This window comes from Labrus mixtus, chromosome 14, assembly GCF_963584025.1.
Source record: "Labrus mixtus chromosome 14, fLabMix1.1, whole genome shotgun sequence".
In the NCBI taxonomy this organism is placed as follows: domain Eukaryota; kingdom Metazoa; phylum Chordata; class Actinopteri; order Labriformes; family Labridae; genus Labrus; species Labrus mixtus.
The window spans coordinates 22,038,628-22,066,368 of record NC_083625.1 but is presented as its reverse complement, the minus strand read 5'-3'; the positions used below and the strand labels follow the sequence as shown (position 1 = coordinate 22,066,368).

Here is a 27,741-nt window from a genome sequence, read left to right as displayed (position 1 = left end):
CCAGCTGTACTGTTTACCTCTTGCACATGTTTTCCAATGTGGTTTTATACTGCAAATGGCAATACACTGAAGTAATCCGGTGATACATGTCCGGTTTACATGTCTAACCTTCAAATTAAAAGCTTCAAGAGAACACAATGCTACCAACACGTTTATCCAACACATTTTTTACTCTTATATATATAAAAAAAAAAATATATATATATATATATATATATCCATATTTTTGGCTGCTATCTGGACGCTCAGCTGTTTTAAATAATAACATTGAGAGGTTTTTACCATTTTTATATCATAACAACGTAATCAAAACTAAAAAAGAATCAAGAACTAATGTTTTCATTGACAGTAAAATACATTCATTGGATCGCAGTTCAAAAAGTGAAGATGGATATCTTTGAGGTAAAAAGTGGAGATGCCGGGGATTGAACCCGGGGCCTCATACATGCGAAGCATGCGCTCTACCACTGAGCTACATCCCCACACAGTGCCACGATACGGCGCCACATCACTATTTATATGTTCCGGTATTCATGTTGTTGTAAATATAAACGTTTTAAACACATTGATTCATCGCTTTCAAAACTTTCAAAACTTAATACAAAGAGGAAAATTAAACAGGGGTCTGAATGCTACATTCTACATTACACAAACATATTTAACGCCTCAATACTCCGAGTTTTAATCTATTTTTTTAAATCAGATTTACTCATTAAAACTGTTCACTCTTGATATTTAAGGGGAAAAAATAAAGTGGGGTTTTTATCATCAAATATGCAGATGAAGAATTTATCTTTATAGAATCAATAAATGTATGATAAAGAAATGTTTGTCTTCTTTTTCTTGGTGTCTTTAGAAACAAAAGACAACATGATTAGGCAAAGTCTCTGAAAACAGTTTATGGTAAATCTACTGAGATCCTGCTGTCTGAAACAGGGCCTCTGGATTCTGGTCCTGCACCCTGGCTCCTCTCTCCTGCTCTTCATGCTCCAGAGGCGCTGCTTGTCAACAGGCAAGGCAGGCAACAGCCTGGGGCCTCAGACCAGTAGGGGGGCCCCTGAGGGCTCACAAACCTTTTGGCCAGGCCTTGCTCGAAAAAGAGGTCATTTGATCTCAAGCAATTCTGCCTGGTAAAATAAAAAAAATAAAAAAAACCTAAACCAAAGCAGCAGCCCAAAATGTCCAAATTTTGCAATGACAGTAGAAAACCTCCCTAAAGGGGCCCCATCTGAAAGCACTCACTCTTGTTGCCCTGCTATGTCTCGCATGCATTATTACAGTGAAGCCCAAAGTTTGTCAATGAAAGTCACCGAAGAAAAATTAAGAGGAATTAGCTGTAAAAAGTAGGGCCCCAACAGACTCGAGAATCGGCACTGCATGCTTCAGGTCCTGATCGCTGACTTCAGGTGAGCTCAATCAGCTGTAGCAGAGAGTTTGAGCCTGCAGAGCACCGGACAGGGAGAGGACAACAAAACAAACACACAGACCACTACGGCATGTGACATTGTGTTTTAGCATTTTCTTGATGCAAGAGCGGCTGTGAGAGAACAAATATGCTTCTGTTGTTTCCATAACAAACAGCATGCTAGTGTGTGTTTATGGCTGGTTCATGAAAGAACACGAGAGAGAGAACAAGACAACCATACGTTTGTCTTCTGTTGGTAAACGGTTTAATATTTCTAATATCACACAATAACAACACAAAATCAAAGACTGATGTTCTATCGCTTATTACCTATGACAGTTCAGCTTAGCTTAGTTAATACAGGTGTCGAAAAGGCTTCTGTGAGAAGCGAGAAGAGGTTATTGAATGACGGCTGACGCTATGCCTGCCTATTATATAGGGGGAGGGTCCCCTCCCCTCCAGACATAGGCGTCATCCTTGTCAGCCAATGAGGGCTGGCGTAGTGTTATTAAGCTTCTGACGAGGTCACGCAGGAGGTGTTCCCCATAGTGAGACACTCACTCATGCTACTCAGAGAACCGGGGTTATGTAAATAACCTAAAGTTTATATTTGTAGCTTTCAGTCACGTGAACGGCTTGGAGGGCATAACGAGCTAATTAAAAGTGGCGGCCGCCACTGAACCCTCTGTGGAGCTGCAGCTGTGGGTTCGTACTTCACAACTATCAACGTTACTGTGTACTGAGAGGGGAGGCAGGATTACAAACTCAACCTGGTAGAAACCTGAGATGCTACTAGAAGAGCTACACAGCTGCAGGTTGTGGACTCTGCTGAACGCCATAGAAATAATCACGTGGGACGAGGCCTTCAAGCATTTTTCTCTGAGAGACCCTGATAACCCGATAATTCTTTCAGCATCTTATATATGGGTGCAATCTATTTTCCTGATCTTAGTGTAATATTTTGTTATTTTTAATAATGGTCCCTACATTCAGAAAGGTACAGAGAGAGGTGTTTGAGGGCGCACTCACACTAGGCAATCAATACCGTGCTCAAGCACCCCTAAAATTTAGTTTGTTTGATTAGTGTGAGTGCTCGATCCGTCCTCAATTTTGGTACACTACCTCGGCCCTGGCACGCTTGGAAGGTGTGCTTCGGCACAGTACAGTTCAAGCATGAGAACAAGCACAGGTACACAACGTGGACAGCCTTTATTATGGAGAAATCCCAGAGTGTTCTGTCTGTATCGACTAACATGACTCAAAATAAGTCAATGACACAAAGTCATTGTGTTTTGTTTTTTTCTCAAGTTCGCCTGTCTTGTAACCTAAGCACACTTCATAATTACGTACAGCCATGCATGTGCAGTGTTACGACGTTATGTACAAGAGGTAACCGTGCTCAGGCCTGGTTAGTCCTGGAGCAGTGTGAGTGCAGGCCAGCGGGGGAAATGGGGACAATCATGCTTAAGCACGGTACGGGACAACTTTGCTAGTGTAAGTGTGCCCTTAGTGTGAACAGCCCTACAGCTACTGATCGCACAAGAAAAAACTTAGTGCCTCTTTCTCCTGTGTGTCTCTGGTGTGAGCGTTTGTCTGTGATTAATTTTCCTCCGACTGCATCAGAGAGACGGAGGAATCAATGTACCCGGACACAAATCTAAAGCCTGGGTAGAGAGGCTCAGTGATTACGCAGGAGAAGGTGTGCAGGTGGAAGACTGTGTCTGAGGAGACTCTGTAGAAGGACAGAGTGCCTGCAGGACCGTCCACATACACTGCCACTCTATTCGAGGAGGAGGAAGGGACGGAGCTTACTGCTGTTCTCTGGTCGTTGTGCCAGGCAAAGAAGTTCTCATCCGAGCAGTAAAGACTCCACGACTGATCGGTCCCTCCCAGTTTGCAGTCAACTCCTTGCCCTCTCCTTCTTATTCCTTTGTACGTCAAACCAACATACACAGCTCCTTTCCTCTCCACCTCCCAGTAACAACGACCAGTCAGAGCGTTTTTACACAGCAGCTGAGGCCAGCAATCAAATCTCTCTGGATGCTCTGCACACCCGTGCATGTTGGACAGAATGGTCACTTCTCTGTGGTCTTTGGACAGCTGGAGCTTTGTGTGTGCTGTGTTCGGGTCCAGCAACAAATCACATGCATCTAAAGAGGAGATGCAAAAGAGGAATTGCCTCATTATTTGCAAGAAGTTTGTAGGAGAGACTTTTTAAAGCTCTAATTAATTCTACTGAACAGCTTGCATAACCTGAAGAACCTTTAAGTCAGCAGCTCACTTGGCATTAAAGTTAGAGGGTGTTTACATTCAAGAATTAATTTGAATGAAGTTTAGGATGATAAGTGGGTTATGGAAAAATCTTTGTCTTGGGTTTAAAGGAAGAATGTACGACATGTAACACATATATATATATATATCGGAAATCAAGTCTATCCTGTGTAAATGTCTCTGAGTCATAACTGTCTACAAAAACATAAGCCTTTTTAGATAACAGTCATTCTGTGTCTGTTTACATGCAATGTGAAGCTAACTAAAGAGCGCTAACATTAGCCTGCTAACACAATAATGCAGGACACTGGTGATTGCAGCTCGAACAAAGGAACATTTTGTCTGTCACTTGCACTTGGTATGGGCAAAAAAAAAAGACGGAAAATATGGGTAAATTTCTAAAAGTATTTTTGTAATACCAGCGGTCTGCATTCTTAAAATTTGTGATTTGGAAAAACATCAGATGGACGTCTTTGAGTCTGAGCACGTTTGTGTAAATGCATCAAACAAAAATCAAGCTTACACTTCTTTAGACCTGGCTTTAATCTCTGGACTCCATCATGGTCCACCCTGCAGGGGAATGAAAGAGAGTCAGTATGGTCACATGCACAGTTATGTTTAGCTATGATTACAGCTCCATTAGTCCATTTATTTGTGGCATTGTTCCCGTATACAAGCATCAGAAGAGAATCTGTTTAATAATGGACTCAAAGTCCAGTTTGGGTGATACATGGCAGAGACCAGCAAATCGATCCTCAACCACAGGAGTGTTAGTCCCACTTTGACAAATTCGACTGGTCAATTAAGCACTGCCTCCGTCTCGCAGCAGGTCAGACCTACCTGAGTGTGTCCAGTCTCCAGAGTGGACCCTCCAGTCCAGCAAAAAGCCACTTCACTCCTGACTCTCCTGGATGATTGTAGGTCAGATCCAGCTCTCTCAGATGGGAGGGGTTGGAGCTAAGAGCTGAGGCCAGAGAAGCACAGCCTTTTTCTGTGATCAGACAACCTGACATCCTGCGAAGAAACACAGATTATAGAGCATAAAGTCAGAGTTCATCTGTGTGGTTATATGAAAAATGTTTGATGAGTCCTGACCTGAGAACTTCCAGCCTACAGTTCGCGCTCCCCAGTCCAGTGGACAGCAGCGTCACTCCTGAGTCCTGCAGATCGTTATTACTCAGGTCGAGTTCTCTCAAAGAAGAGAAGTGGGAGCAGAGAATGGATGAAAGCTTCTGACAGCTTTTCTCAGTAAGGCTGGTTTGACTCAACCTAATAGAAAAAAGAATTGAACGGTTTTGGTGTTGAGCTATAAACTTGAAGAAACCACCCCACCACTTATCCCCAACAAACACTGTTGTTATGAATTCCCTTCCCTAACAGTGAGAACCCCAGTCTCACCCTGGACGATGTGACCCTCACAAATGACTGAGAGTGTCACCAGGTGAGACAAGGTCAACAGCTCAGTTAACGACTCCCATTGGACCACTATGATCATTAGCAATACCAATAGATAGCAATAGATCCACAAATTTGAAATCCACAGAAGATACTTGTGCCCTAATGAGGGAGTAAGCGCTCTGTGAAGACCCCCCTCATCCCAACTATGCTCTTATGCTCTATGGATAAGTTACATAACCTACCTTAAGGCCCTTAGTTGCCACCATAACCAAGACAGCATCCCAACCTTTAGCAGACCTTTTAGCTCCCACAACTCAACTGTGTAGACCGAAGGGCAGCCAGAGCCAGGACATCACTGGATTTGTTAAGCGGGAACCTCCCTTCACTGGCGTTTTATCCGATTAGTCCCATGACTCATTAGGAAGGCTGGAGAGTAAGCTCCGGCGTCCCACAGCCATCCCCCTCAATGCTAACTCTCTCAGCCCACCATATCCATTCACAGAACTTCTAAATCTTACCTACTTAACCACATGGCCATCACAGCCTGAACAGCGTCACCACCTTCAACAGACCCAGGCTTTGTGCATTCAAGTTCCAGGTGGTGTCAACGATGATACTACTAACCCTACCACATGGCCCCTAATGGTCCCCACAAACAAAACGCAACTATTCCTATTGCCAACATTACAGAGGCTCATATTTCTAGTCCGTCCACCCGTCTATTGAGACCTGAAGAAGCTTTTCAGAGGAGAGTGGAAACATGTTCAAGGGCTTCAACCAAGTTAAGTTTCCTTTTGGATCAAGCATTGAAAGACTCAAAGTGAAGATGGAACTACTAGACCAGTGGTTCTCAAACTTTTTAGACTGCGTACCACCTCCGAAAATATTTGGCTCTCCAAGTACCACCATTATGGTAGATGTTAAAATACACTGTAGGCTTATTTCTACACACATTTTACGCAGGAGGTTATTTATTATGGACTGTTGGCAGCCACACTATAGGACTACTAAGGGTTAGCGCTAGAACTGACACTTAAACTCCACACAACTCTGACGTTTGCCCAAATCAAAAAAAAAGTGCAGCACAATAAAAATGACAACTTTATACCAACAACCTGTTTGAGAATATTTAATCTCCAGTGTTTCCCACTAATAGACGATACCTGGGCCAAAGTATATTTCCGACCTGTTCTCATTTAATTTTTCATTTATTCATAAAATTGCTGCGTGCGCGAGAGAGAGAGAGAGAGAGAGCGCGCGAGAGAGTGCAGGCGCGCGCTCCGCAGGCTCCCTGCAACCAGAGCCGCTGTATTATAAGTCTCTGCGTTCAACATAGCAAAACTGCCTTAGCAAATTATCCCTCTCGACTCCTGAGGAGCGTTAACACTAGAACCGCCAAGACCGTCTGACGGACGGTTTGGGTTTTTAGAATACAAATAACTCTTTTTAAATAAAAACTACGAGCCTCTCATCCAATGACTTTTCTTAAATATGTGCCCTGTATGTTTTCTGAAGCCTATGTGTAAGCCTTGACAACAAGCCTATGTGTAAGCCTTGACAACAACTCAGAGTTCAGACCAGGAGGCAGAGCTGCAGTCTTACACACTTCTCTGCGCCTCCCTTAGATCTGTCTCCCAGTCACTATAGCTGTAATTCTGAATCGAACTGTAGTTATACTATAGGTACTGTGTCTGTCCCCCGGCCCAGACCCGTTTTTATAAGTCATCCAAACGGCGTGAATCATCAGAATCTGATTAGAATCAAAACTACGAATACGATTTTGCTACAAGATCGGAGGATTCACTGCGGACTTTTGAACATTAGGTCCTTAGCATCCAAGTCTCTTTTAGTGAATGATCTGATATCAGATCAGCACATTGATTTACTTTTTTAACTGAAACCTGGCTGTGTCGAGATGAATATGTTAGTTTGAATGAATCCACTCCTCCCAGTCATTTTAATACTCATATACCTCGAGACACCGGACGAGGTGGTGGAGTAGCAGCTATTTTTAATTCCAGTCTTTTAGTTAACCCTCGACCAAAGCTGAATTTTTCTTCTTTTGAAAGCCTTGTTCTTAGTCTTCCACATCCAGTCTCAAGAACCTTTCAGCCAGTTCTAGTTGCTGTAGTTTACCGCCCTCCTGGCCCATATTCTGAGTTTTTATCTGAGTTTGCAGAATTTTTATCAGATTTAGTCCTTAGCAGTGATAGAATAATTGTTGTAGGTGACTTCAATATCCATGTGGATGTTGAAAATGATAGCCTGAGCACAGCTTTCATGTCACTATTAGACTCTATTGGATTCACCCAGGGTGTAAACGAACCTACTCATCATTTTAACCACACCCTGGATCTTGTTTTAGCTTATGGAATTGAAATCCATAACCTTACAGTTTTCCTAGAAAATCCTCTGCTATCAGACCATTTTTTTATTACATTTGATTTTGTCCTACTAGAATTACCTCTGCCTGGAAGAGGTGTGCTTTCTAGAAGTTTGTCGGATAGTGCTGTGGCTAGATTTAAGGAAGCTATTTCAGCTGTTTTTGATTCAGTACCGTGTTTCAACCCAGTTGGAAACTCTTACGATAGCTTTAGTCCCTCTCAGCTAGATCAGTTTGTTGATAGTGCAGTGGATTCGCTGAGAGTTACTCTGGATTCGATTGCTCCCCTGAAACAGAAGGTTGTCAAGCGGCGGAGAGTGGCTCCATGGTTCAACTCAGAAACCCGTACTCTGAAACAATCATCACGGAATTTTGAAAGAATATGGCGTTCGACCAAAACGGTAGAATCTCGTTTTTTCTGGCAGGATAGTCATAGAAGATATATGAAGGCTCTACGTCACGCCCGAGCTGCCTACTACTCCTCTCTAATCGAGGAAAACAAAGGCAATCCTAGATACCTTTTCAGCACTGTAGCCAGGCTGACAGAGAGTCATGGCTCCATTGAGCCTTGTATTCCTCTAGCCCTCAGCAGTAATGATTTCCTTAGCTTTTTCAACAACAAAGTTCTAGACATCAGAGACAAAATTGGTAACCTCCTGCCCTTACCTGGTGCAGATACGTCTGATACGGCAGAGACAGTTCCAGGACCAGATATTAGTCTCGACTGTTTTTCTCCAATCAACCTTTCTGAGTTATATTCCATTATTTCTGCATCGAAACCGTCAACCTGTCTTTTAGACCCAATCCCAACCAAGCTGTTTAAGGAAGTCTTTCCCTTAGTTAGCAACTCCATATTAGATATGATCAATATGTCTTTACTGGCAGGCTATGTACCACAGACATTTAAAGTAGCGGTAATCAAACCTCTACTTAAAAAGCCTACTCTGGACTCAGGAACTCTGGCTAACTACAGACCTATATCCAACCTTCCTTTTATCTCGAAGATCCTGGAGAAGGTGGTAGCTAAACAGCTGTGTGACTTTCTCCATGACAACAGTTTATTTGAAGAGTTCCAGTCAGGATTTAGAGTCCACCATAGCACTGAGACTGCACTAGTTAGAGTTACAAACGATCTACTTCTAGCCTCAGACAGGGGACTTCTGTCTGTGCTCGTCTTGTTAGATCTTAGTGCTGCTTTTGACACCATTGACCATCGGATCCTGTTGTACAGACTAGAGCATTTGCTTGGAATTACAGGGACTGCTTTAAGTTGGTTTGAATCCTACTTATCAGACCGATCTCAGTTTGTACATGTTAATGATGAGTCCTCTATGCACACTAAAGTTTGCCATGGAGTCCCACAAGGTTCAGTGCTTGGACCAATTCTTTTTACATTATATATGCTTCCTCTGGGAAATATTATGAGGAAACACTCCATACAGTTTCATTGTTATGCAGATGATACTCAGCTTTATGTATCAATGAAGCCCGATGGTACCAGTCAGTTATGTCAGCTAGAAACATGCCTTAAGGACGTTAGGACCTGGATGACCAGAAATTTTTTGCTACTTAACTCAGACAAGACTGAAGTTATTGTGCTAGGCCCTAAGAACCTCAGAGAGACTTTTTCTAGTGATGTGACTGTCCTTAATGACATCAGCCTGGCATCTAGCACCACTGTTAGGAATCTAGGAGTTATTTTTGATCAAGATATGTCTTTTAGCTCTCACATCAGTCAAGTTTCAAGAACAGCCTACTTTCACCTTCGTAATATATCCAAGATCAGGAATATCCTGTCGCAAAGTGATGCAGAAAAACTAGTTCATGCATTTGTTACCTCCAGACTGGATTATTGTAACTCTCTTTTGTCAGGGTGCTCTGGCAAATCTCTAAAGACTCTTCAACGGGTCCAGAATGCTGCAGCTCGTGTACTGACCAGAACCAGGAAATGGGACCACATTACTCCTGTCCTGGCTTCTCTGCACTGGCTCCCTATACAGTCTAGAATAGAATTCAAGATCCTTCTTCTCACCTACAAAGCTCTAAATGGCCAGGCACCATCTTATCTTAAGGAGCTACTAGTGCCGTACTGTCCCTTGAGAGCGTTGCGGTCCCGGAGTGCAGGCCTGCTGGTGGTACCTACAGTCTCCAAGTGTACTATGGGGGGTAAAGCCTTCAGTTATCGGGCTCCTCTCCTCTGGAACCGCCTTCCAGCCGGGGTCCGGGAGGCAGACACAGTCTGTATTTTTAAGATTAGACTTAAAACTTTCCTTTTTGATAAATCTTATAGTTAGGGCTGGTGCTGGTGTAGACCAGCTCTTAGTTATGCAGCTATAGGCTTAGACTACCGGGGGAACTGGCACCTTGAGCTCCTCTCTCTCTCTCTCTCTCTGCATATACAGTACATCATATTACTGCATGTATCTATCTATAAATCTCAGTCACTAACCACCTACTTTCCTGGGAGCTCTTGAGCTCTCCTAGGCTCCTCAAGATCGTCGGTTGACGGCTTGCCAGAACAACCCCCACCCCACCACTACCCCCTCCCCACCGGATTGCTGATGGACGGTCTACCTCCCCCCACCCCCTTGCTCTCTATCCCTCTTCCTGCATCTTATCCCATCTCTCCCTCTATCCCTTTCCAAGCCCGGCGCAGTCTAGGCCTGTGAAGACTGTTTCGTCATGAGTCGGGGATCCGGCCGAAGATTTCTGCCTTTTAATAAGGCAGTTTTTTCTTACCACTGTAACTTTTGCTGCTTTGCTAAAGTGCTCATGATGGATAGGCCGGATCTTTGTAACATAGCAATAAGTAAGGTCTTTTACCTGCTTTTTGTAACATAACAATGAGTAAGGTCTTTTTACCTGCTCTTTTGTAATGTTAACAGACAATGAGTAAGGTATTTTACCTGCTTCTTGTAAAGTGTCTCGAGATAACACTTGTTATGAGTTGACGCTATACAAATAAAAGTTGATTGATTGATTGATTGATGTGTAACTAAAATAAAACACACAAGATTTCTGAGCATTTATACCTCTAACCGCCGTCTTATTGACAGCAGTTGAAAATGAAACATTTCCCTGGATTGTTTTCGCGCGTCGTTTTAATTTTTATTAGTTATTGTTTCTATTTATAGACTTCATATATATGCGCAGGAATTTAACAAAGAGCGACAGATAGATAGGAGATACAAATAGATAGATAGAGACCATAGACAGATAGATACATGCTCATTCTTGAGCTGGCAAAGGAACAGAGAGAGGAACACCTGCGTGTCAAGTCCAGTCTGACATCGGTACCCACTGAGCCACAGCATCCACAAGAGGCTGAGAAGGAGTCAGTGTCAGACAAACACGCACTGCAAGAAAAATATGACCATTGTCTCCTGCAAGGGGTGCAAGCACCCTGTGAGTGGGAAGTGCACCGTAAAGGTTGAGCACTTTTGCTGCAGGTTTGTGCATTACGTGCCGCGGCGCTGTCCAAGGTGCTGATCGTTCATTTGTTCATCTGTTTGTTTGTTCACCGCTGCATCTGTTATGGATTTCTGCAGTTATTTTTGTAGGCTATATAGTTTGTCATGCCCATAGATAGCCGTGTTTTTGTTGTTGTTGTTTTTGGCGTGCGTGTGTGTGTTGGTCAATGATTTCCTCTATGTCTGGGAAACAAACCCAGTTGCAGAGAGGAGGAGGAGCATTGGTGTTTATCTCTTTTTTTTTTGCAGTGTTTTCATTAAAATGCAAAGCCTAATATATCCAACAATATAGTAGACTAAAAGTTATGTATGTTTCTTTTTTGTAGAATGTCTTTTAGCAACGGGAGACGTGGAGCAGCAGTAAAAAATGGCGCACTAAAAAAGCCGACAAATATTGTAAATTGACATGCAACATTTAAAAGGTTACCAATCCTGCCTTATGCTGATAGCCTATTTGGTTTGTAGATCAAAAAAATGCATTATTTGTGTGCTTCTGAGCACAAACAATTTAATTTGCATATGCCGTCTGAAAGACGGCTACGGCGCTTGGAGGGGGGTCTAGAATGTTGGTGGTCCTAGTGTTAAGACAGCAAAATAGAGCAGAATCACATCAGCTTCAGAGAAAGAGAGAGAGAGAGGTGGGGGGGGGGGGGGGGGTGAGCGACTGTCCGTACATGCATCAAAAACTGAAGCTTCTCCTGGTTCCATTATGTACAGCTGCTTGCTGCCGATTGTGCTGAACTCCAATAAATAACAGAATATCTGTTAATGTAGACCTACAGCTGCTTTCTGTTGTTTCAGTACTGAACTATAACGGAATATCGAGTGGATCTTTTCAAAACACGAGGCGCACTCCTGTTGTTGTTTATGTCTGTGCGCGAGCATAAATTGAGCAGATTAAAGTTGTTTGTTGCAAAAACTAAATTAATTTATAGGGGAAAACACATTTGATATAAATACAACTCAATAGATATAAGACAGATAAGATAAGAGTATGTCAAAAATAAAAAAAATCATTTATGCTGAACAGGTTTTTTTTTTTATATTGTGCCAATTTCTTTGCGTACCACCACAGGGAGCCCGCGTACCACCATAGTTTGAGAACCACTGTACTAGACCATTTCAAACAAAAAGTTGCAGCTTGCGATTGGACTGCCACAATCTACTTGAGATGAAGCTACCTGAGAGTCTCCAGTTGACAGTGTGGACTCTCCAGACCAGCAAAGAGTGGCTCCACTCCTGAATCCTGCAGGTTGTTGTGACTCAGGTCCAGCTCTTTCAGACTAGAGCTAAGAACTGGGGCTAGAGCCTCACAGCTTCTCCCCGACAGATCACAGATCCTGAGCCTGGATCAATAAAGAGAAAAACATTGTATATAACTACATAAGTAGTTAAATAAGATTGAAAGACAGAAGCTCAAGACGTAGGCCCACAATGTAATCCGAACAGTTAGTACAATGAAAGCATTGACTATTTTACTGAATTATAAAGTAGCTGTGACTGTGTTCAGGAACTTACCGTAGATTTGCCAGTTTACAGTGAGGGGTTTGCAGTCCAGCACAGAGCAGAATGAATCCTGAATCGTGCAGGTTGTTGTTACTCAGGTCCAGCTCTCTCAGAGTAGAAAACTCCAAACTCAGAACACGAGCTAACCCCTGGCAGCAGTTCTCAGTGAGGCCAGTTTGGCATAACCTAATTACATGAGCAGAAATTATTTCTAGATCAGGCATTGAATGCTTAAAACCCAATCGAGTCCAGCTAAGGCTGCAATATTTATCAAGCACCAGATGCACACTTGCACAGGCAGAATTAGCTAGCTACAGTTTACGTCCAAGCTGTCTATTACTCTCTCGCTCTTCATTCATCAACGCTAGAATCGACTTCCTGCATCCTACAAGTTTTTCACACTCAGGTCTGGCTCTTTCATGCAAGAGGACTGAGCCTTATGGTTTCACTTTTTCTGACAGAGAAGATCATGTCATGACTTATTCTTACCTTAGAGTCTCCAGCCTACAGTGCGGACTCTCCAGTCCAGAAGACAACTTCATCAAACCTGAATCCTGTAGGTTGTTGTTACTAAGGTCCAGCTCTCGCAAACTGGTTGACTGGGCGCTAAGAACTGTGGCCAGAGCTTCCCAGCTTCTCTCAGATAGCTTACAGCCACTCAATCTAAGGAAATAAATAGAAAACAATACTTGTATCTGTATTGAATTGAAAACCAATCCATCAGTCTCACTTACTGTACACCTACAGAGATATTTTGGAGGCTTTGACCACTGGCAGCATCCTCAGAAGGGCATTCTCTGAAGCACAGAATTTCTTCAGGTCGAATACATCCAGATGTTTTTCTGATGACAGCAGAATGAAGACCAGGGCTGACCACTGAGCAGGAGACAGTTTGTCTATGTGAAGACGCCCTGAACTCAGGCACTGTTGGATTTCTTCTACTAGAGAATGGTCTTTCAGCTCACTTAGACAGTGGAACAGATTGATGCTACTCTCTTGACAGGGATTGTCTCTGATTTTGGTCTTGATGTAATGTACTGTTTGCCTACTGGTCAATGAGAAACATCCTGTCTGAAGGAGCAGGCCTCGTAGGAGATCCTGATTGGCTTGCAGGGAAAGGCCAACAAAAAAGCGAAGGAACAGGTCCAGGTGTCCATTTGGACTCTGCAAGGCCTGGTCCACAGCACTGTGGTAGAAGTACTTCACTACAGAATTGTCTGTTGCTGGAGACACCTGGTAGGTTGATACACCTTCTGCCAGGAGATTGATCCCAGAATTGAAGAACATCAGATGGACATAAAGAGCAGCCAGAAACTCCTGAACGCTCAGATGGATGAAGCAGAAGACCTTGTCCTGGTACAGTCCTCTCTCCTCTTTAAAGATCTGTGTAAACACTCCTGAGTACACTGAGGCTGCTCTGATATCGATGCCACACTCTCTCAGGTCGGATTCATAGAAGATCAGGTTTCCTTTCTGCAGCTGCTCAAATGCCAGTTTTCCCAGAGAGACTATCATCTTCCTATTCTTTTTATTCCAGTGTTGATCGGTTGCAGCTCCACTATCATACTTGACATTCTTCAGTTTGGACTGAACCACCAGGAAGTGGATGTATATTTCAGTCAGGGTCTTGGGCATCTCTCCTCCCTCTCCGGTCTTCAGCACATCCTCCAGAACTGTAGCAGTGATCCAGCAGAAGACTGGGATGTGGCACATGATGTGGAGGCTTCTGGATGTCTTGATGTGGGAGATGATTCTGTTGGCCTGCTCCTCATCTCTGAATCTCTTCCTGAAGTACTCGTCCTTCTGAGGGTCAGTGAACCCTCTGACCTCTGTCACCATGTCAACACACTCAGGAGGGATCTGATTGGCTGCTGCAGGTCGTGTGGTTATCCAGAGGCGAGCAGGGGGAAGCAGTTTCCCCCTGATGAGGTTTGTCAGCAACACATCCACTGAGGTGGACTCTGTGACATCAGTCAGGGTCTTGTTGTGTTGGAAGTCCAGAGGAAGTCGACACTCATCCAGACCATCAAAGATGAACACAACCTGGAACTCTTCGAACCTGAAGATTCCTGCTTCTTTTGTTTCAGGAAAGAAGTGATGAACAAGTTCCACCAAGCTGAACTTTTTCTCTTTCAGCACATTCAGCTCTCTGAAAGTGAATGGAAATGTGAACTGTATGTCCTGGTTGGCTTTGTCTTCAGCCCAGTCCAGAGTGAACTTCTGTGTTAAGACTGTTTTCCCGATGCCAGCCACTCCCTTGGTCATCACTGTTCTGATTGGTTCATTGGCTTTAAAGATGTCTTCTTGTCTGATGGTTGTTTCTGGTCCGCCTGGTTTCCTGGATGCTTTTTCAATCTGTCTGACCTCATGTTTATCGTTGACCTCTCCAGTCCCTCCCTCTGTGATGTAGAGCTCTGTGTAGATCTGGTTCAGAAGGGTCCGGTTTCCTGCTTTAGCAATCCCCTCAAACACATACTGGAACCTCATCTGTAGATTGGATTTGAGTTTGGCCTGACAAAATGCCAGAGTTTCTACAAAAAGAAAAAGAAAAACACCACTAAGTGGAGAGTACTGAAGATGTAGCGCTAGGAGTCAAACACCAGTTCTTTTATTTTTACAGTTCTTTAGTTTATGGGTCATAGGTTGAGTCTTTTTGGGCCCTAAGAAAAAAATAATTGGGGGCCCCTCCAACCACCAATATGTCTGCCAGTGTCCCGACGCTCTTCCACTTTTTTTTCTCACTCCCAGACCGATAATTGCTGTTAATTTTCCTTCAGTGACTTTCATTGACGAACTTTGGTTTTTACATGAATAATGCATGAGATGATAAGCAGTGCAACAAGAGTGAGAGCTGTCAGCATGATCACTCAACTGGAGAGTAACTGAGCATGTACGTGCATCACCGCTCAACACTCTGGATAGTGATGGTGTTTGTTGTAATCCATATAGCGCCCTCTGCTGGTGACAGAGAACTGCTAGTGTAATATAGTGTAACTCAGATCAAATGCTTTTTTTTGATGAATAAATCTGGAAATATTGGCCCATATCTGTGGTAAAAATCAGCCGATACCGATTGTGAGAGGATATGCTAATATCAGCCGATATTATCGGCTGGCCGATTAATCGGTCGGGCTCGACATTATAATACAACAATCTTGTTTAATGTTAGATTTTCTTTATATATAGAGGTCATTTAGCATGTCTTAACCATGAGCAGATGTTAAAATCTCTTTTCCATCCAATTAAAATCCTCTTACTGCTCTGCAGACAGTCAGCCAGCTCATCCTCCTTCATCCTCTTCAGGAAGTGTTGTGTGATCTTCAGGAAAGCTTCTCTACTGATCTTCATCAGCTCTGCATCCTCACCACTCAACACCTCCTCTTCTTCGCTCCGCCTGCCCAAGCATTCTGGGTTATCTGCTTTTAGGATAACCTTAAACTTCTTTAGCTCATTCTTCACAAACCGGACTATGTTCTCCTCCAGAACCTGAAAAGAAAACAGCACAGAATAAATCATCATTACTAAAGTTATTAAACACAATTTGAAATCCTTACATCGGTTAGAAATCAATCTTGTCCTTAAAGTTAGAGTCAGTAGCTTTTTTCGTTGTAAACACAACTTTCAAACTGGGCCCCTCCTATTTTCTCTTCTTTGCTGCTACGTCCACGTCCGTCATATTCACCGGTTTGAATCATGTCCAATCTCTGAATTGTATCCACTCCTAAACTCACCTGCTGCGCTGTCAGGCGCTGTCTGGCTGGAGGAAACACACCAGCTCCGCCCAGAAATGTCCCGAGTCAACCAGAAGAAAGCAGAACAGTAAAATCCAGTCAGAGGACAGAGTCTCTGCAGACACAGTCACCACCACACATGTATGGAGGCCCAGAAGGGATGATGGAGCAGCTTCACTTTAGGATAAGTCTGTATTTTATTTTGAAGGAAGAAGCTGCTGACTCTACCTTTAACTTGTTATAAAATACAAACACACCGTAAATATGGAGTCCAGGTGTGTTTGATGCTGAGCAGAATGACGGGTAGGAATCTCTGTTGTCTCTTGATCCACTCTATGGAGAAAAGACAAATCAGTAAATACTAAAAGAGAGAGCAGAGTGAAAAATATTCTCACACCACTAAAGGCAAAAACTGCAAGAATGTAATTTGTACTCTGTCTTGTCTCGGTCTCAGACTGGGCGGACTCCAGATTTTAAATCAAGACCGATCAAGACCACCACTCACTGTAACAGTCATTACTGTGATCAGAGGAAAACGCCTCTTTCTAAAAGAAATAATAACTTCAATTCATTTGTAGTTTCATTTTTATCCCCCGGTTACGGCCACAACCTTCCCGGTGTTACGGTCAAAGTGAGTGACACGCCCCCTAAACACAAGATTTTTCAGGGATATTTATGGTCCTGGTCCTATCTCAGTCTTGATCCCTAAATGTCTTGGACTTGTCTTGGTCTCAGAGCACTCTGGTCTCGGTTAGTGTGGTCTTGACTACAGCCCTGGTGTGAGTCTGCACAAAAACAGGACCAGATCTTAAATTAGTGATTAAATAAGTGACCATCATTGAACTCTTACTTTTCTTCAGGAGAATGGCGTCCACCTTTGAAAGAGATAGGATGACCCATGGAGAAGTCACTCTTCATGGACAGACCGCTCGGTCCAGGAGAGTCCGGTCTCTGTTGGTCGATCCTGATGGAACAACATGAGTAAGTATGACTTTTCGTAACCTCTTCATCAGTAGGACTCTGAATTGAGCCCCGTCTGAAAGCTGACTATGTCTAAAAATCAGTTTGGCTTTTTTGAAATATCAAAGGATTTCATTCCTGCTTTAAAAGAAGTTCACAAAAGCTGTTTTCACATCTGCACTCCTGAAAATATCGAGATCATTTCAGGAGGACTGCTCCTGAAATCCTCCTGACCTGGTTGTTCACACATGCACCTCACAGCGGAAGACTATCCCTGTCAGACAGGAGAGGGGGCAGGGTCTCCTGAGGTAAGATGTGACGTAAAAAGAACGACGCGGAAGTGTTGTATGAAGTAACAGAGTCCTCTATACGACGCTATAATGAGAATATTTGTCTTTCTATCAATGCTACGTGTAAAAAAAAAATATTTTTTTGATTTATTTTTTGGGCTTTTTGTGCCTTTATTGTAGAGATGGGATAGTGGATAGAGTCAGAAATCAGGGAAAGAAGTCATTTAAGGATACCTTTCCGATAGAAAAGGACATCTGTCATTAAAAGTAACGCATGGACACCAAGATTCCTTCAAGTGTTTGTGTCGGCGTCCGTCTGCCCGCACCCCCCCACCCCCCCAAAGCTGTAAAACTAGGGGAAACACTGATGGTCGTAAAGATTCAGGAGAAATCTGTGGTCTGCATCAGACCTATCTGTTTCCCACAATGCAAAGCGCCAGGTCAGAGGTTGAAATGACAGACAGTGACGTCCAATCTTAACAGAGGAAATATTCACAATCAGACCAACTTCCTCATACCAAGACCAGAAACCAGCTCAGACTGGTCTGGTGAACTGCACAGACTGGAGGTCAGACTACTGTTGAACGCAGTATGAAGTACAAATACTGTAGACTGAGTTTGATGGAAGTCTGTAGTAGGCGGTTTAGAAAACAGCGTGTTTGTCTGTTTATTTCCCTGAGGAAGATGTTTTGGATCGACACATTGCCCTGTTTAAAGTAAATTTGAACAGTGTGAAGACCTTTCTCTTTTTTCTGCAGTATATCTTCGAACCTCATGAAAATATCTCAGCTAACAAAGACGTCAAACTGATTTGTGTAGAAAACAGACAAACATAGAAAGCAAAGATGTTTGACCATCATTGAACTCTTACTTTTCTTCAGGAAAATGGCGTCCACCTTTGAAAGAGATAGGATGACCCATGGAGAAGTCACTCTTCATGGACAGACCGCTCGGACCAGGAGAGTCCGGTCTCTGTTGGTCGATCCTGATGGAACAACATGAATGGTAAATGGCCTTGAGATTGTATATTTTTCTTTTCTAGTTTTCTGGCCACCAGTTTGAAGAGACCATAGGCGTAATTTATGGGGGGGAGGGTTGCAACCCACCCAATAATCCAAACCAGCCACCACAACCCACCCAATATGATATCATAATTATTGATAATGAATGTTAAGTATTATAAACACGACAATTACTAAAATGATTGCTTTAGTTATCCATAGGTGTGATCGTGTGATTTTCCTCACAGAGAGAGACAGTCTGAGAGCAGTATTCCAGTCTGTGGAGAGGTTTCAGATGAGCAGGTAAAAATGGTCATGCTCTGACAAGGCACACAATTATGAATTAAAAAATTCAAGACACTAATATTACATGATTTCTTACTGGGTATTTCTGAAGTACTGTGCATACAGTATATTCAGTGTATATACGTGTGTGTGTGTGTGTATATATATATATATATGTAGTTAAAGATTTTCTCATGGGGCATGTCCTCAGACCTGATTCACAGGCAGAAATCTCAACCCCCCCAATGTTCAACTCAAAGTTACGCCCTTGGAAGAGACCATCATAATAATAATAATAGGGGTGTACACGTGTAACCGGTTAGTAAATCATAACCGTTTAGGAAAAATCAGTAAACGACTTTGACAATGTTACTGCGCTCACAAATGCACGTGATAAACGTTGGATAACTGACCACCGGGCATTACGTCACGTAACAGGTAAGTTTCACTTTTGACTTGCGGTGGCAGTCAACACTACTCAGCGAAGTGCGGCGTGGAGGAACCACACTCCTGGGGATTGACCCTGGTTCCGTTCATTGTTTGGACGTGCCTGTGCGGGTTCTGGCTTTCCATGTCGCCCTTTCGCAGCGGCGGTAACCGGTCGACTACGACCTCAGATCAGCCGAGACAACCCGCTGAATTTAAGCATATTACTAAGCGGAGTGTTAACCTTCCTGCTTCGCGTTCCGACCGTGGTCAGGGCGCATAGGGGAGACTTATTTATCTGCTCCAGGGCCGAAGTTGTAGTCCTCAACTTGGGGGCTAACCCCCGTCACTTCACTGAGGTGCAGCAAGGCGTAAACAGACACGGAGAGTCTGGCTTGTTATTTTGAGGTACCGGGCCGTTTATTACGCTCTCAGAGCTTGAACTGTACATACACTTAACATCATGACTCTGATTTCTCCTGCTTATTCTGCTCCGGTCCCCGGCATCATAACGTACCTGTCGCACACACCTGCCGAACACCCACACTCGCCTCGTTCTCTCTCCTCTCTCGCTCCCCCCACCCACACACATGCGCACTGAGCCATTCACAGACAGACCCTGCTCCTATAACTTCTATGGCAAGTTTTCTGTGTTACTTATATAGCCTACTTTATAAAGCACAGTTGTATCTGTCTGACAACTTGGAGTGGCGGCAGTGATGCGGAAGAATCTTTCTGAAAAGCGGCCGCACCCTCCATTGGTTGTATATTTTTTATTTTATTTATTTATTAATTTAAAAAAAAACGGTTAACCGTGTACACGAATAAAATGACGTTGTGTAACCGTTTACAATTTTTTGTAACCGTTCAAACCCCTAAATAATAATAAATCAGATTTATTTAGCGCTTTTCTAAATACTCAAAGACGCTTTGACAGGAAACAACAAAAAACAAAGCAAAAACTAAAAGAACAATACAACATAGAAGTAGTGTCGAGGGAAGAGGATGAGAGTCAGTGGTTGTAGGCGGTGATGAAAAGGTGAGTTTTTAGGAATTTCTTGTAGGAAGTGAGTGTGGGGGAGTCTCTGATGTTTTTAGGGAGAGAGTTCCAGAAGGTAGGAGAAAGCCCTGTACCCCCAGGACCGAAGGTTGGTCCTGCAGTGGGGGGGGGGGACAGGAGGTTTGTATCCGCAGACCTGAGAGTGCGGGTGGGAGTGTGCTGGTGGAGGAGCTCAGACTGGTAGGGGGGAGCCAGCTTGTGGAGGGCTTTGTAGCTGAGGATGAGGAGTTTGAAGTGGATACGCTGGGGGATGGGGAGCCAGTGGAGGTCATGAAGAACGGGGGTGATGTGATCTCGGGTGCTGGAGTGTGTGGGAAGTCGAGCAGCGGAGTTCTGAATGTATTGAAGTTTCTTGAGTGTTTTGGATGGTGAACGATAGAGGAGACTGTTGCAATAGTCTAATCTGGAGGTGATGAATGCGTGGGTGAGGGTCTCGGCAGCTGAGAATGAGAGTGATGGGCGGAGGCGGGCGATGTTTCTGAGGTGGAAAAAGGCTGTTTTGGTGATTTGTTTAATGTGTTTGTCGTAGGAGAGGGTTTGGTCGAAGATGACACCAAGGTTACGGATGTGGGGGGAAGGGAGCACTGTGGCGCCATCGATGGTTAGGGAGAAGTTGTTGGTGGATTTGATAATGGATTTGGGGCCGATAATGATGACTTCTGATTTGTCGCAGTTGAGTTTGAGAAAGTTGGTTTGAAGTACACAATCAAGTCATGTCAATAGCATGAGGCGGGCTAATGATGCTACTTCTACACTGAATGAATCAGACGAAGTAGGAACAAATATCGGCCTACTGAACAGTAGGTACTAACAGTATACAGCACGGAGAGAAGGGAACATCTACTGTCAGACTGTGGAGGCCTATTGTCCTATTCATGGTTTGTTTCCAGTTTGGCCCTGTTTACAACCTTTAAGACTTTTTGTTGCCTGCCTGTCACTGCTTCTGACGCCTGTTTTTTTTTGTCTGCAGGATGTTCTTCTGCCCATTCCACCTCACTGCCAACAAAGCGAGCCCACTCCAGCCCTGGGCTCCTCACTCCTGCAAGATCTAAATAAAGTTTGGCTACATTTGACAAACTGAAACTGTGTCCCACATTACACCCCCCTACTTTCACTTTTACTTTTGAATGCAGGACTCCTTTTTGTGATGAAGCATTTTAAACCTTTGCTGTTGAAAATTAGAAAACCTCTTCCTCCAATATTCAGTTAACTATTTGTCTTGAGTTTTGAATGGTGATGGTGTCCACCTTTTCTTGAGTAGCCTTCCCTGGTTGTTGTCGTCAAGCACCTTGTTACAGTGAAAATATTCATAGAGATACATGACACTACATTATACTTATAGCAACTGGCTTCAAAGTACAGGACACACCTGTTAAGCTTTTGTTTTCCGTCAGATTTTGTCAGGTAAATCTAAACTGAAGGCCTCATTGAGTTTCAGTCTGTGATGTAATGTTTATCTCATCACATTAAGGTCAGTGTTAAACCAGCTCAGTGTTTCTCTTATTTCTATTTAAATATGAAGCGTTATCAATAAAAAATGGTAACATACCTGTCCATGATGCTGATCGCCGACGTGTCAGGAGGACGACTGGAACAAAGACGGGAGAAAGTGAAAGTATTCTTAACAGGTTTGACTGGTTTGACTACCGCGCCCACTTCCTGTTTAAAGGGTTAGATAAAAAAATAAACACAACTTCCTACAAGTAGAACAATACATTTATACTCATTTTTATTCCTCGCAATCACACATCGGACTCATAATCTCAGGGCATTTTTGGAAAAATGTTTCAGCAAACTGATTTTAACACTTTTAACTCCAAAAAACCTGAATAATACGGAGCCTTGGAAGTCCCCAAAAAATATAAAATATACTATCTTGTGCGCACAATTATTATACTTTTTAGGAATTAAACATATCATCGTATCCTCGATTTAATGTTATACCCCCCCCACACACACACAAAATCCTCTTGTATAATTTTATTTTAGTTAGATCTTTTTTTTCTTACCTTTTATACGAACTGACCGTGTATTATTTAGTATTTATAATCGATTTCTGTTTGTCATTTCCTTTTTGTATTTACTCATTGTCTTCACAACAAACACATTTTAATAAAGTTATAAAGAAAAAAAAAAGAACGTCGACGTCATTCGGCGGGCAAGGCGGGAAAAGCAATCGGGATAACTTCCATGGGATGATTAGTGTGAGACGTTTATTATCACCCAGACTTCCTCACATTGTCAACGTTTGTACAACTATCAACTTTTTATCGACACTGACTGTGTGACATGACGTCTTTACTAAAGAAGCTATCAGGAGGAGTGTGTAAGTATTAAACAGCCCTTCATTAACACGCAGCGGCAGCAGGGGGCGGTAGTGATATGGAAGTTTGAAGACGCCATTATGGCTCCGCGCTGTAAACGTTATATATAGAGTACTAAGGGTTAGTGACGTAAGCTGCGATGGCCGAGTGGTTAAGGCGTTGGACTTGAAATCCAATGGGGTCTCCCCGCGCAGGTTCGAACCCTGCTCGCAGCGGATCGGTGATCACTTTTCGTCCCATTTGTGTTTACGTTTCGAGTAATCTCTCAAACTAAACTCCGGAAGTGGCGACTGTAATGTTTTTTAAACTAGCTGGAGACATGTGTTTATTTATTTCCGTATTCATACAATTCCACTTTTATTTATTATTGTGTTTTTATGTACAAATATACAAATGTAGAAAAATGAATAAATAAAAACAAATATACAAAATTAGCCTTTTTCATTATCAAAATATTTAATTTGTTTATTGATTCATATATTTATTGATTCAGTAATTTTTGTCCCTCATACTTCCTTAATAACAAGCATCACATTAAAACTGCTGTATGTGCTGCAATGACATAGGGCTGGGCGATATGGACCAAAACTCATCTTGATATTGATAAGCTGAATGGCGATACTCGATATATATCGATATGTATTTTATTAACAGTGAAAACACATGGAAAATAAACAACCTGTTTGTGAATTTAAATAGTAATATAATAAAATAAAAATGCTCCTTAAATACAATAAAAGAGAGAGAGAGGAGGAGCAGGGTTAAGAGGGACAGACAGTGAGTCATCATCAGTGAGATGAGAAAAAGGTGACCTGGCAGCTCTATAACATTATTTTAATGCAACATAAACTAGATCGATATTGTCTTACCCTATATCGTTTTTTTTTTTTTTTTTTTAAAGATTTTTTTTGGGGCTTTTTGTGCCTTTATTTTAGAGATGGGATAGTGGATAGAGTCGGAAAGAAGTCATTTAAGGATACCTTTCCGATAGAGAAGGACAGCTGTCATTAAAAGTAACACATGAACACCAAGATTCCTTCAAGTGTTTGTGTCGGCGTGTCCCCCCCCCCCCCCCCCCCCCCCCCCCCCCAAGGCTGTAAACCTAGGGGAAACACTGCATGGTAGGGGTGCAGAAATGCAAAATTTTCTCTAATCGATTACTCTTCCCGTTGTTAAAGCGAGTACTCGAGTAATCGTTTTGTAGTTCTTTTTTTTTCTGTGATTCTTTTCCCCCACGGGAGGCCCCGCCCCCAACTATGACGCGATGCCGACTGTATCTATTGATTAATTTGAATCTTCGGGATTTTAATAATTGTTAGAAAGAGTCCTTTGTATTAACATTCAAATATGACATTTCTTACTTCAACAGACAGCAAACCTCAAATAAAAATTCACACAGACGTGTTATGACCGTTTTAACACTTTATTATAATTAGAGCAGTGAGTGTGGTGAGCGGACGTGCAGACATCAATGCGCATTCATCGGACGTTGAAGCTGTTTTGACAGCAACAATCTGTTAACAAAGACTCCAGTCTGCAGTGTAGAGCACACTTTACTTTACTCTGGTAAATGAAGTTACAATAGAACAGGTGAACGATTTAAGTGGCTGTCTGTTTCATCTTTCTCCTCTGTGCGTAATGACACTCGCTCAATCTCGCTCGTCCGTCCGCTATGAGCTATTTCTCCCTATAAGGTTGTTCCATTTTGTAGTTATTAAAAGAATAATCATCTAAAATTCCAAAATATAGGAAAACATCGTGTTATGCTGCTCTGTCCTGGATGATCAAACGTCATTGGTTTAGCGGAGTAAAGCGGTAATCGCAAAGTGAAAGTCCTTCTTTTTCTGTGGACTAAAAAGACAATTTGAACTGAACTTTTGTAGATCATATGGCATATTTTGTTTGTTTGGGACTTTTTGTTCATTGTGAATTCATAGGGGGGTTAATTAAAGGGATATTTTTGTCAGGGTAGCAGCGTACAGATCAACAACGGACGCGTTTCAGCACAGAGCCTTTATCAGCGCTTTGTTTGTCATCTATTTTATTTTTGCGCTCGTGCTCCTTTTTTCTGTTTTGAATTAGGCCTATCCTAGAACCCACAATGCAACAAGAAACATTTACAAAAATGTGGACTACAAAACGATTATCGATTACATTTTTTTTGTAACCGATTATTATATAATGAACGAGTACTCGGGTACTCCTTTGCACCCTACTGCATGGTGTACAATAGTTGCCCGAATTTCATCAGTGATGATTGTTCTTGGTCTTCCTCGGCCTCTTCCTCGCTCCCTTTCTCCTCATCCACCACCTCTCATACAAACTCGTCTGCCTCTCTGTATGTTTTCTGTCCATTGTAGATGGAAGCACATGTGCCACCTGTGCACTCTGAACTGGCTTTTATGCTGCCCATTTGGTCTGATCACATCATCAGAAACATGTGTGTTCAATTTTGAGTTGTTGTGTGTAAAAGATGACAGTTGTGTTGGAGTTGTGTTCACATCTTGCTGCCAGTGTTTACAATTTTGCAACACAAGTGTAACACATTGGGAAATGTGTTTAGTGACTGAGAATGTGTTTAAGGTTTTGCAAAAAAGAGCAGATGAGTTCTGCAAATTGAGTCTAAGTACCTGAACAGTGTGTAAGGTTTGGCCAAAAGAGTGTTTGATTTGAAAAATGAGTTTAGGCCACTAAGAATTTGGTTCAGAGAACAGGGTTTAGTGTTTTAGCAATTGTGAAAAACTGTAATCTAGAGCCTTTCGATTAATCTGCCAGCCGATAATATCAGCCGATATTAGCATATCAAGTGATCAGCTAATTTATCGCTGTAAATCAGCCTCATTGTAAAAAGACTGTTACTCACCAACAGAGGGCACTAACAGCCACGCACAGTTAGAGCGAAGAAACAAGCGTCTGTTGAGAGTTGGCGGTAACTGCGTCGCAATATTTATAAGAGATGTGACACTCAAACTTTCCAGAGATCAGGAAAACGCTTCCACCTCTGTCTGCCTTCAAAATAAAAGCTCTGTAAATAAAGTCTGTAAATATAACTTTGATATCACTATAATTAATATAACCAGGGGTTAAATCAGTCCTGGGCTGTCAGTGGCTCCACACTTCTTCCAACATGTGTAGAGACGCTCTGGAGCCGTTACCATGACGACAATGTGACTTTTGTTGTTGTCTTTGAGTCGTCCTTTCTCGCTCCATTCAGGGAGGAAGCTTTGTACGAAACTGTGAAACTCATCTCACATGTGTGTCCTCTTGATGAAGTGTCAAGAGGAGAGATTCACGCCCCCTAGTGGCAGACTTTTGATCTCTTTTAGTGTTTGTTGTTGCACAGATTTATTTGATTTATAATAACGAGGTGTGTTTGTGTTTTTCTCTCTGAGATCAGAAATCTTCAGGTGGTCGAGATGATGAAGCCAAATCTCTGCTGCTGTGTCTCTCACCTCTCAGTGTTTGTGTTATATCAGTGTGAGGTGACCACCTGCTCCGTCCGTTCGGCCTCTAACACCAGAACAAAATGTCCCAATCTCCAGCTACATGATGCCTCTCTCTCCGCCTGTCTATCTCTCTCCCTGTCTCTCTCTCCCTCTCTCTCTCTCCGCCTGTCTATCTCTCTCCCTGTCTCTCTCTCTCCCTCTCTCTCTCTCCGTCTGTCTGTCTCTCCGTCTGTCTGTCTGTCTGTCTGTCTGTCTGTCTCTCTCTCTCTGCTGGCAGGAGTGAGGTGTCTAACAGCTCGACACATATGGTCTGAGCAGGAGCATGTTGTGTTTTTATGGAGCTGCTTGTTGTTTCTGTTGTTAGTCGTCAGAGAGAACAGCAGCTTCATGTTGTTTATCTGTCAGCAGCACGTCTGTGCACTTTCACAAATCTATAGAATAATGAAGAGAAACACTGCCTCTTTTATTCGACAGGACAGTGGGTCGAGTAGGAAACTAGGAGGAGAGAGACAGAGTGGGGAATGACATGCAGGAAAGGAGCCACAGATCAGACTTGAACCCAGGCCACCTGCTTGGAGGACTACAGCCACCATACATGGGGCGCGTGAATAATTGTGTTGCCCCGCCCCTAACTCCTCCCTCTCTTTCTGGTCTCTTTGACTCTTAATGGGTCCATATTTTACTTAATGAACATCATGCTGTGTTGAACAAGACTGGAAAGTAGAGAATGACAACATAAACTTATTGGGGAAATGTTTAATCAGACGCTGTCTGATTCACAAAGCACACAAAGGGTTAAATGAGTAAACTGTGTCTCAGTGCGTCTCTGCTGTTTGTATTTAAATGATCCATTATTCAGTCATTGGAGGAACTATCGTGTCTTTCTTTGTAAATCAGCCTCATTGTAAAAAGAGTCTTACTCACCAACAGGGGGCGCTAACAACCACGCACAGTTAGAGATCAGGAAAACAAATCCAGCTGCTTAACACTTCATCCACATGTGTGGAGACGCTCTGGAGCCATTACCATGACGACAGTGTGAGTTTTGTTGTTGTCTTTGAGTCGTTCTTTTTCGCTCCGTTCAGGGAGGAAGCTTTGTTTGAAACTGTGAAACTCATCTCACAATTTCAGAGTGTGTCCTCTTGATAAAGTGTCCAACGTTTCTCATCATCATTATGTGAACAGAACTGAGCTCCGTCAGCATGAGAGTGCAACTCCTTACAGAATAAAGGTGCAGATAGCTTCTCTCCATATACACACACTAAACAAGAGCAAAACTGTGTTTGTGTCTGAAGATCATCAGAGCTATCGCACTGCACGGAGCAGATCGAAGGAGAACATGATGAAGAGTTGTTGAAGATATTAGCAGACAACAAGTGAGTGAACCCCCTTCCCCCCCGTTGGACATAAGAAAGAATACAGATTTAAGGCACTTGTTGACTTCACTTTTCAGACCCAGAGGTAAAATCTACTTATATATACGGTATATACGGTTGTGTGTTTGTGTTGTAGCTGTAATTAACTCTGCAGCCTGTAGGGGGCGCTCACTGTGTGTGCATAATGTGATTATTACAGCTCACACTTCATTCTCTGTTAATCCTGTTCACCATTATCTCCTCAACACTAATTAGATGTTAATGTATTCAGCTGAGGATACACACACACATACACAAACACACGTCACAGCTGTTTGCTGCGCCTCATATAAATATCTTTTATAAAGACTGAATTAAAAACAATGACTGTAGAAATGAAATGAGCCTCTACCATCAGTGTGTGACTGTG

General features: G+C 42.8%; 1 protein-coding gene and 2 non-coding genes across 3 annotated transcripts; 1 reads left to right on the top strand and 2 right to left on the bottom strand.

Moving 5' to 3' along the window:
• Positions 1–272: 272 nt before the first annotated feature.
• On the bottom strand, positions 273–21,841 carry LOC132988434 (NACHT, LRR and PYD domains-containing protein 12-like). Its single transcript, XM_061055839.1, has 13 exons — positions 21,736–21,841; positions 18,286–18,399; positions 17,015–17,128; positions 16,422–16,497; positions 15,691–15,919; positions 13,179–14,964; positions 12,923–13,096; positions 12,446–12,619; positions 12,109–12,273; positions 4,772–4,945; positions 4,517–4,690; positions 4,200–4,246; positions 273–3,555 (listed from the first exon to the last, which is right to left on the bottom strand). The coding sequence occupies exons 1-13, from the start codon at positions 21,741–21,743 to the stop codon at positions 3,005–3,007; spliced, it is 3,786 nt and encodes a 1,261-aa protein (XP_060911822.1). The 5' UTR covers positions 21,744–21,841; the 3' UTR covers positions 273–3,004.
• On the bottom strand, positions 411–482 carry trnaa-cgc (transfer RNA alanine (anticodon CGC)). The gene has a single exon. It is a non-coding gene; the product is annotated as a tRNA-Ala (tRNA).
• An 802-nt stretch (positions 21,842–22,643) lies between the features above and the next one.
• On the top strand, positions 22,644–22,725 carry trnas-uga (transfer RNA serine (anticodon UGA)). The gene has a single exon. It is a non-coding gene; the product is annotated as a tRNA-Ser (tRNA).
• The last annotated feature ends 5,016 nt before the right edge of the window (positions 22,726–27,741 follow it).